The sequence below is a fragment of the Hyla sarda genome, chromosome 10 (assembly GCF_029499605.1).
Source record: "Hyla sarda isolate aHylSar1 chromosome 10, aHylSar1.hap1, whole genome shotgun sequence".
Classification (NCBI taxonomy): domain Eukaryota; kingdom Metazoa; phylum Chordata; class Amphibia; order Anura; family Hylidae; genus Hyla; species Hyla sarda.
Window position 1 is genome coordinate 98,603,115 of NC_079198.1, and position 12,338 is coordinate 98,615,452.

Sequence of the window (12,338 nt, forward strand, 5' to 3'; positions counted from 1 at the left end):
GGACGGCCCAGAGTGAGGCTCCTGCAGGGGGAAAAGCGGCCAGAGCTTGCCCTTAGCTTTTTTTTTTTATTATTATTATTTATTTTTAAGGGCCCAGCATTAAAATAAATAAGTGTGCTGACAGCAACAGGTCTCCCCTTCAGACCTGCAGCTGAAGTATTACACAAATCTATCAAGCATACATACAGACACATCAATCATACATGCATACATACTGACACATCAATCATACATGCATACATACAGACACATCAATCATACATGCATACATACTGACACACCAATCATACATGCATACATACTGACACATCAATCATACATGCATACATACTGACACATCAATCATACATGCATACATACTGACACAATAATCATACATGCATACATACAGACACATCAATCATACATGCATACATACTGACACATCAATCATACATGCATACATACTGACACATCAATCATACATGCATACATAAAGACACATCAATCATACATGCATACATACTGACACATCAATCATACATGCATACATACAGACACATCAATCATACATGCATACATACTGACACATCAATCATACATGCATACATACATACAGACACATCAATCATACATGCATACATACTGACACATCAATCATACATACAGACACATCAATCATACATGCATACATACAGACACATCAATCATACATGCATACATACAGACACATCAATAATACATGCATACATACAGACACATCTATCATACATGCATACATACAGACACATCTATCATACATGCATACATACAGACACATCTATCATACATGCATACATACAGACACATCAATCATACATACATGCATACATACAGACACATCTATCATACATGCATACATACTGACACATCTATCATACATGCATACATACTGACACATCTATCATACATGCATATATACAGACACATCAATCATACATGCATACATACTGACACATCAATCATACATGCATACATACACACATCTATCATACATACATGCATACATACAGACACATCAATCATACATGCATACATACTGACACATCAATCATACATGCATACATACAGACACATCAATCATACATGCATACATACTGACACATCAATCATACATGCATACATACTGACACATCAATCATACATGCATACATACTGACACATCAATCATACATGCATACATACTGACACAATAATCATACATGCATACATACAGACACATCAATCATACATGCATACATACTGACACATCAATCATACATGCATACATACAGACACATCAATCATACATGCATACATACAGACACATCAATCATACATGCATACATACTGACACATCAATCATACATGCATACATACAGACACATCAATCATACATGCATACAGACACATCAATCATACATGCATACATACAGACACATCAATCATACATGCATACATACTGACACATCAATCATACATACAGACACATCAATCATACATGCATACATACAGACACATCAATCATACATGCATACATACAGACACATCAATAATACATGCATACATACAGACACATCTATCATACATGCATACATACAGACACATCTATCATACATGCATACATACAGACACATCTATCATACATGCATACATACAGACACATCAATCATACATACATACATGCATACATACAGACACATCTATCATACATGCATACATACTGACACATCTATCATACATGCATACATACTGACACATCTATCATACATGCATATATACAGACACATCAATCATACATGCATACATACTGACACATCAATCATACATGCATACATACACACATCTATCATACATACATACATGCATACATACAGACACATCAATCATACATGCATACATACTGACACATCAATCATACATGCATACATACTGACACATCTATCATACATGCATACATACAGACACATCTATCATACATGCATACATACAGACACATCTATCATACATGCATACATACAGACACATCAATCATACATACATGCATAAATACAGACACATCTATCATACATGCATACATACTGACACATCTATCATACATGCATACATACTGACACATCTATCATACATGCATATATACAGACACATCAATCATACATGCATACATACTGACACATCAATCATGCATGCATACATACACACATCTATCATACATACATGCATACATACACATCAATCATACATGCATACATATTGACACATCAATCATACATGCATACATACTGACACATCAATCATACATGCATACATACTGACACATCTATCATACATGTATACATACTGACACATCTATCATATACACATACTGACACATCAATCATACATGCATACAGACACATCAATAATACATGCATACATACTGACACATCAATCATACATACATGCATACATACTGACACATCTATCATACATGCATACATACTGACACATCAATCATACATGCATACATACTGACACATCAATCATACATGCATACATACTGACACATCTATCATACATGCATACATACTGACACATCTATCATATACACATACTGACACATCAATCATACATGCATACAGACACATCAATAATACATGCATACATACAGACACATCAATCATACATGCATACATACTGACACATACATACATCATATACACATACACACCCATCCTCGGTATCTTCACCCCACAGTTCACTCACCCGGCTCCTGGGGATCACTACCGCGGCTTGCTGCTTACCAGGTGCCAGGGAAGTAGCGGGGTCGGCGCCAGAGGAGATCGCAGTGCAGGTAACCGCAGGGGATGTATGAGGCCGGGTTGCTGCTTCCATTTACAGTGTAATGTGGCAGGGTTGTGCGTGCCTGCGCGCGGCATGTAATCTCCCAGCAGTCCCTGCAATTATCTATGGGATATAATAGGGGCAGGGCGGCCGCAGCCGCACACATTAAAAATAAATGCTTTAAAGCAGGCAGATGACCTGATGGTCAGTCCGGTGTGAGGTGAAACACCGGCTCTGCTGCGCTCATTTTCTAAAGGACAGCATGAAGGAACTTGCTGCCAGCTACGCCCCCTTCCACCCCAGGCCCTGGCCCGTGCAGTGCCGACCTGTCAGCATTTAGTGTAGTGGCAGGGGGGGCCCCGCGGGCCCCCTTGGCTGTCGGGTCCGGCGACCTCTGCGACCTCTACGACCAGCACATTGGCTGGATTCTGCAATAGATCTTACTACATAACCGAATTGTCAAGGTGTCCAGGAGGAGAGAGAAAAAACAGCTATGTGGCATAATCCACCACCTGGACAGTGATAGTCAATATCATAAAAGTCTTTTTATTGTAGAACCACACACAGTGCATTTCTGGGCATAGTAGCCCCTTCTTCAGGTGTACTGGCATGCATCATGTTGTGTGTGGTTCTACAATAAACTACTTTATAAACTAAAGTTTTCGTGCACGCGCATGATTCTCTGGCATCACGGTATTTTGTTCCGGCGCACCGGGATTACGGAGATTGGTAGCTTGTAACCTGGCTGTCAATTGGACACACAATTAGGCGCTTAGGTGTGACATAGTATCATTAGTCTATATATATATATATCTATATATATATCGGGCCCTCCACATGGACAAGCTGTGTTGCAGAGGGGGCACATATCAGTGTTTTTAGAGCATGTCTATATATATATATATATATATATATATATATATACCTCATTATTGTGGGATTCCATACGTATCTCCCACCTAATCTTGATACTGAAAGTGGCTTGTCCACCTGCTGATTTAATAGGCTGGGCATGTGTGACATGTAATTTAACTCACGTTGAGCACCATTCAATTTCATTTTCACATTTTATATCATTTTCTAATAAAAGCTAAGTTTTAGGGCAATTCACTGTTATAGGGATATCTGTACCCCAGACATTGCGCTCTAGGGTAATTGTGCTTAGAATATTATTGAATCCCGGATTGCCTTTGGGGGTTATTGTGGTTGGTTCTACAATAAAAAGACTGTCATATAAAAAATCCCTGTGCGGTGTCCTGGTACTGGACTTGGTCCCGTACCTTTGGTTGTAAGTCCCCATAGTCAGAGTTCCTCATGCTGATAGGGCTCTCCTGATGGGATAGTCCCTAAGCGCCTCCTAGTGTTCTTAAAATTGTATATATTTAATATATTATAATGTAGTGTAAGTAATGTACAGGACCTTAGGTCACGTGATCAATGATATTTGTGTTGTATTGGAGGTTAAGGACCTTCGGGTCATGTGACTAGGTCATGTGTTATAACCTCAATCCTCTGTACTAGGACTGACAGGTTTGGGGAACCAATAAGCTTTGAGCCTGCCCTTTCAGATATAAGGGCGCTGTATCCAATGATCGCTCTCTTTCCTCCGGGATATGACAGCGAGCGGAGCTCTGTACAATTCTACAAGCAAATTAGGCCTGAAGCCTACCAATTTCAGCCGCATACTAAACCATGAGTTTATCCAACTCCATCCTAAAATCCTACGTGACTACTGAACCTAAAATATACCCCTAAATTCAGTGGAACAGCGTAAAGCAAGGATTCAAAGCTTATTCCCTACAAGGTCCCAGACAACCTGTGAGGAGTCTAAATTCCGGTCCTCTTGTAAAGACAGTTGTTAATTGCATCCTGCATAAAAGCTGCAGTAAAGTTATTTCAAGTTGAATACAATTCCGGCTGTGGACCATCCTTTATTCCTCCCTATCGTTCCTGGGACGGGTGGCGGTAGGACTTATATATACAGTGAGGAAATCCGCACCCTGGCATAACAACAATCAAGGGTTAATCCTATACCCAGCAACACTACACTGCAACACCCCTGTTCACCCCTCATCCCCGAGCACCACAACTGTTAAATTGGTGGATCATGCCGCATAGCCATTTTTTCACTCTCCTCCTGGACCTCCGCACTACTTGGTGGGCAAGTCTTCTCGCCGACACTTGGAAGGCTGCACTACCTGTTTTCTGCCTACATAGTGGTTCGGTCTAAATACACAACCACAAAAGGTGAGCACAACCCCATAGGAGTCTCCATTCATCTTCTATATTTCCTTATTCCATCAGATGTATTGCCCTATAAGAAGCTCTTTTATACCCTAGATATACCGTATACCAAATTGTCAAGGTGACACTGACATCACTTTTTGCTCTTTGTTTATTATTACCAACTTTAATCCTAAGGAACCTACTTCGACCCCCTAAGGTTATCCAAAACCCAGTTTGCAACGTACTCTACATTGATACACTTTGGAAAAGTAAGAAATCAAAGATTGGGATGTGTTTTGTGGATGTACAGCACGTGTATGTATTATTTATGTGTACATGGGCATGGATTATTTATGTCCCAAGTGTTGCAGTATTACTTACAGACAACAAGGCTTTATTGATATACCATTTTACCACAATTCTAATGTCTTTAAAGGGGTGATTCCCATAATTACTACCTCTGGGTAACCAGGGTTCATGGACCTATTTTGGTCAATTCCCGGATGCTACCTTCCTCATACACTTTATTAAAGTCTACAGGAGTTCTGGAAAGAGAACATGTACATAGTATATAGAGAATACAGCAGCCAGAATTTGGAAAAAAAAGAGGATGGGGGTAATTTCACTCATGCCCCTCCAGTAGTTGATTAGTACAATTTATTGTATTAAGGAGATTAGGCTTCATGCCACACTGAGGGATCTCTGTTTGCAATATGGCTGTCTGAATGTATTAAATTGCACTCACCTTTCTTGGCTTTATCCTCTTTTCCTTTCTGCAGCAATGTGTATCTTGGACTTTCAGGGAAGAAGGGCAGGAATATCAGCTGCATGACGGCCGGAATTCCAGTAAGTGCTAGCAGTATGGGCCAACCTGTCACAGAACCAACAGTATAAGGTTACTCCTCCCTTGCAAAAACAGTTCTTGGGCCCCTGTCCATTAAAAGCTCATCATAGAGCACCCCTTATATGTCATCCCAAATATAATAGTTAAAAATGCAAATATATTCAATAGACTGCAACTTCTGACAACCTTTTAAAGGAGATACCTTGCCTAGTAGCCAAGGGCGTTACGTCTTTTGCACACATTGTACATACGGTATGTCCACTCTAATGAATAATAACATCATTATGTCTGCTCATCAGATAGTGATCAAACAAAATGGGGTAATACTATTGAGTCTGGGGGGCCGATCTGGTAGTGTAGATTTTTCCTGTGTCACTGTCTAATGAGAGCATTCGGCATGGTGGCCCATTTAGGCCCCTGATGATGATAGTGAAGAATGAAACGTCACACACCAAGGCATACAATAAATGGAGGCAGTTCAAACTTAAGACAGCTGACACGCTTGTAATAAGGCAATAAATTCAAATTTTTTTTTACGGTAGATGACTTTAGCAAGGAAACGCCCTGAGATAAGTGTGAGTTGCTGTCTTCCTTCTGCTCAGTTCCTTAGCAAGTTTGAGCAATCACAGTCATTTCACGCTTTACGGGGTTAATTCACACCTATTGGCTCCTGATAGTGCGGAAATGCTTTAGAGAAGAGGAGGAATTGTTTGCAGCACATAGAAATGTCTGTTGCACTGCACCTTGCTATATGCTGCTTTAATAGAAATGGACTAAATAAAGTGGACATTTTTACTGCCAGTGCTGTGACATTTTTTATTTGGATTACTTGTACACCTTTTCCTCACTGACTATAGAAGATGTAGTCCTCTCGACTACTGGAACTCTTGACAAGGGATTAGAAGGTGTAGTCCTCTTGACTACTGGAAGAGGTGTACTGGTACTGGATGTACTGGTGAACCTGTGTGTCTGTAGACTTTGCTGGGGCTATGGCTCTGTGGGCCCATGGTGTCAAGAGGCCTAGACTATAGAAGAGGGAGCTAAACTGCCCCTGACCTCCTCTCACTTTCTTTCAGCTTGGCTTCTCCAGCTTCTTCTTCTTCTTATCTTCCCACTTAGGGACAGGAAATCTTTTCTCAGGCTCTCACACTTTCTAGGGTTTTCACTCTCAGTGTAAGGCTGGGTTCACACTACGATTTTCAAATACGGTAACCATATACGGTTTTCCACAAAAAAAACGTATACGACCGTATCCAAAACCGTATGCATAGAGAATGCATTGTAAACCGTATTCCAAATGTTGCCCATGGAGAAGCAAAAAGAAATATCGGCACTCACCAGCGTGGCTGTGAAGTCTTCTTTATTGAGACATACTCACAAGTAAGGATACAGAAGAGAGGGGTGGTGGGGGGACAAGTGGTGGCCATGACCGGACAAAGCACGCTAGGCGTGTGAAACAGGAGCTTGGTCGCCACCACTTGTCCCCCCACCACCCCTCTCTTCTGTATCCTTACTTGTGAGTATGTCTCAATAAAGAAGACTTCACAGCCACGCTGGTGAGTGCTGATATTTATTTTTGCTTCTCCATGGACACTGTCAATATTGTCTACCATATCTGAGCACCGCCTAAGGCAAAACAGCTACACCTGTTCCCACTCGCCAGACTTTCCCTAGCACACTCTATAACGCAGTGCCGCACCATCTTTAAAGTGTATTCCAAATGTTGTTTACGGTTGCATCCGTTTTGCCTCTGTTACGATTTTGCCGATTTTTCAACCGTAGGCAAAAACGCTGTCGACCACGTTTTTGCCTCCAGTTGGAAAACCGTAAGCGAACCGTATGCGGTTCTTTTAACATTGTTGTCTATGAGAACCGTACACAGAATTTCAGAATACAGTTGCACACGGTTTTTCTAATCCGTTTTTGGAGTTGACACATGCGCAGAAGGAATTTCAATAGAACAATAGTAACTTTATTAAATTGCTTGAAAACTAATTCATTCCAACAAAATAGCAAAACCGTTGGCAAAAACAGATGCAAACGGATAGAACCGCACATACGTTTTGGAACCGTATACGGGGAAAAAACTTATTTGGAGTCATACGGTTGTATAAGGTTGCATACGGGTTTTGCCATACGTTTTTTTTAAGCGAAAAACGTATACGGTAACTGTATTTGAAAAACGTGGTGTGAACCCAGCCTTAGCCTGTAGATCAGTAGTCTTGCAAAACTACAACTCCCAGCATGTTCGGACAGCCGTTGGTTGAGGTAAATGCTTAGAGTTGTAGTTTTGCAACAGCTGGAGGTCCACAGTTTGGAGACAACAGTTGTAGATATGTTTGAGTCACTTTCTCTTGGTCTTAATATAAGCCAACCACTAGGTGGCAGCAACATTCATAGGACATGAGAACATAAGTCAGACATTTTCAATTCAAAGGTAAAAACAACAAGACATAGGCCCAGATTTATCAAACTGTGTGAGAGAAAAAAATAGTGATTTTTCCCTCAGCAACCAATCACAGCTCAGGTTTCACTTTACCTCAGCTCATTAGCTGATCTGTGAATGGTTGCTGAGGGAAAATCTCTCTTTTTTTTTCTCTCACACAGTTTGATAAATCTGGGCCATAGAACAGAACAGTGCAAATTTGGGTCAAAAGGGTCAAACATGGACAACCACAAAGTACACGCAGTGGGACACTGCAATTTAGCATGGCAACCATCTATAGCATATAAGCATATCTACTACTAAATGACTCAAAAGATAAAACATTTCGATGGCCTTTTACTTCGGTGTGGGCTGCTGAATAATTCTGCCATCTAATGCACAATGATAACACATGACAATAAAAGCAATTTCTTATCTAGCATTTCCCACCATATGCATTTCCAAGAATGATGCGGATTCCAAATATTTGTGCCATAAGAATACCAATAGTGATCAGCAGTTGGGGCATTACACCAAGACCTCCACGAAGATTTTTAGGGGACATCTCACCGAGGTACATCGGGACAACATTGGAGGACAGACCTGTGGAATAAGAAGTACATTAGATATGGAACTACTGTTTGTTTATTATACAAACAACCATTTATATTATTGGCAGCCATGAATACTACATTTCCTCAATGGTAGCCAAGAAGTAAAACCAGCAGGAGCTTCACCTGCAGATAGGAGCTTATCACAGAGATCGCATCACATAGGAAGTCATAATGATTCAAATGGGCTATCCAGGATAAGAAAAATATACCTACTTTGTTCCAGAAATAGCACCACTCTTGGCCTCAGTTTGGGTGTGGTATTGCAGCTCATTTTCATTGACCTGAATGAAGCAGAGTTGTAATGCTGCACACAACCTGATGACAGGTGTGGTGCTGTTTTTCTGGATCACCCCTTAAGCTTCAAATTTATTTTCATATCTCTTATCTTTGTCACAGATTTCTTACCTGCACAGATGCCTATTATGAATCGACTGACAATGATGATTTCAAAAGACTTGGACAGGACGCTGGTTCCCATTAAAATAGCTGGGACAATGGAAAAGATGTTGTTCAGAAGCAAAGTGCCTTTTCTAAAGAAGACAGAGGTTATGTTCACTACATCAAACAGCCCAACTTTACACAAATACACAAAGAAGATCCACAGTACATCATTCATATCTGATCATACATGTATATAGTAGATCCACAGTACATCATATCTGAACATACATATATATAGTAGATCCACAGTACATCATATCTGATCACACATGTATATAGTAGATCCCAGTACACCATATCTGATTACACATGTATATAGTAGATCCACAGTACATATCTGATCACACATGTATATAGTAGATCCACAGTACATATCTGATCACACATGTATATAGTAGATCCCCAGTACACCATATCTGATCACACATGTATATAGTAGATCCACAGTACATCATATCTGATCACACATGTATATAGTAGATCCACTGTACATCATATCTCATCACACATGCATATAGTAGATCCACAGTACATCATATCTGATCACACATGTATATAGTAGATCCACTGTACATCATATCTGATCACACATGTATATAGTAGATCCACAGTCCACCATATCTGATCATACATGTATATAGTAGATCCACAGTACATCGTATCTGATCATACATGTATATAGTAGATCCACAGTACATCATATCTCATCACACATGCATATAGTAGATCCACAGTACATCATATCTGATCACACATGTATATAGTAGATCCACTGTACATCATATCTGATCACACATGTATATAGTAGATCCACAGTACATCATTCATATCTGATCACACATGTATATAGTAGATCCACTGTACATCATATCTCATCACACATGCATATAGTAGATCCACAGTACATCATATCTGATCACACATGTATATAGTAGATCCACAGTCCACCATATCTGATCACACATGTATATTGTAGATCCACAGTACATCATATCTGATCATACATGTATATAGTAGATCCACAGTACATCGTATCTGATCATACATGTATATAGTAGATCCACAGTACATCATATCTGATCACGCATGTATATAGTAGATCCACTGTACATCATATCTGATCACACATGTATATAGTAGATCCACAGTCCACCATATCTGATCACACATGTATATTGTAGATCCACAGTACATCATATCTGATCACACATGTATATTGTAGATCCACAGTACATCGTATCTGATCATACATGTATATAGTAGATCCACAGTACATCATATCTGATCACACATGTATATAGTAGATCCACAGTACATCATATCTGATCACACATGTATATAGTAGATCCACTGTACATCAGTCATATCTGATCACACATGTATATAGTAGATCCACAGTACATCATTCATATCTGATCACACATGTATATAGTAGATCCACAGTACACCATATCTGATCACACATGTATATAGTAGATCCACAGTACATCATATCTGATCACACATGTATATAGTAGATCCACAGTACATCATATCTCATCACACATGTATATAGTAGATCCACAGTACATCATATCTCATCACACATGTATATAGTAGATCCACTGTACATCATTCATATCTCATCACACATGTATATAGTAGATCCACAGTACACCATATCTGATCACACATGTATAAAGTAGATCCACAGTACATCATATCTGATCACACATGTATATAGTAGATCCACAGTACATCATATCTGATCACACATGTATATAGTAGATCCACAGTACATCATATCTGATCACACATGTATATAGTAGATCCACAGTACATCATATCTGATCACACATGTATATAGTAGATCCACAGTACATCATATCTGATCACACATGTATATAGTAGATCCACAGTACATCATATCTCATCACACATGCATATAGTAGATCCACAGTATATCATATCTGATCACACATCCATATAGCTAAATCAGGCTTATTTCAAGAATGTTTGTGCAAGTTGCATTGTCTAAGGGTGGGTTCACACTACGATTTGACGATACGCTCCCGTATCACAGCCAGACCAGGCCCCCTTCTCATTCATTTGAATGAGCCGACTGGAGTCAGATAGTGTCTCCGGTTGGCTCATTTTTGCCCCATGTCCGTTTTTGTGACCAGACTTAAAACTGCGGTATACCACGGTTCTAGGTCTGGTCGGAAAACCGGATATGGGGCAACAATGAAATAGACAATTTTAGTAAATCTTGGCTATCAACTAAATAACTTTTCTCCTTTCAATAAAGTAAATTAAGGCCAAGTCCAAATATGGAATTCTTTCTCCTAAGAAGTCTGTTCTACAGCAAAACAAATGAAAATTTTCAACCCTGTTTAAGACATGTCTGTATGAAAACCAGCCATAAAAACATTTAAAAACAAGCTGGAAATGCTGATGGCCTAAAACTGATCATGTTCTTTATTTTACAAGTAGTGTGAACATTGCCTAAAGCCATATGTTGTTAGAAGTCCAATGGTCTCCAAACTGTGGAACTCCAGATGTTGCAGAACTACAACTTGGGTGAAGAAATGAGGAAATGTTTTGCAACGAATAGGCTAAGTTCACACTAGCATAATATGGTCACATTTTTGGGTCTGTCTTAGGCTAGGTTTTCACACAGGTTTTTTCTGGCATTTTTTTTTTAGAAAACTACCACTGCAGTGTTTGAGCCAAAGTCAGAAGTGGATCCAGTAGTACGGTGTCCATTTTAGGACAGCATCAGCCGTCAGCTGTACCTCACTCATTCTTAAGCCAAAACACCGTCCCGCCTCCTCCCTCAGACAAATCGCTGTCAGTTTTCAGCCATACCTCCCTCATCCTTCAGCGAAAACTGCGTCCCGCCTCCTCCGTCAGGCGTCAGCCAAAACCTTTGTTAACCTAAACTCTCTCATACCTCAGATGAAAATGAAAGTGCTGAGTTAGCAGAGCA

At 39.8% G+C, this 12,338-nt stretch overlaps 1 protein-coding gene across 9 annotated transcripts in view; it reads right to left on the reverse strand.

Annotated features, from left to right (window-relative positions):
- Positions 1–12,338, reverse strand: part of SLC2A5 (solute carrier family 2 member 5) — a 72,697-nt gene that overhangs the window by 12,988 nt on the left and 47,371 nt on the right. For 7 of the 9 annotated variants that reach the window (XM_056542981.1, XM_056542983.1, XM_056542979.1 and 4 more), the window contains exons 5-7: positions 9,335–9,459; positions 8,766–8,918; positions 5,792–5,917 (exon numbers count right to left, since the gene is read on the reverse strand). In XM_056542981.1, the coding sequence (XP_056398956.1) occupies positions 5,792–5,917; positions 8,766–8,918; positions 9,335–9,459 (404 nt within the window). Of the gene's footprint in view, positions 1–5,791; positions 5,918–8,765; positions 8,919–9,052; positions 9,080–9,334; positions 9,460–12,338 lie in introns of those variants that run through there. The other 2 variants (XM_056542982.1, XM_056542987.1) reach the window with 2 other exon arrangements.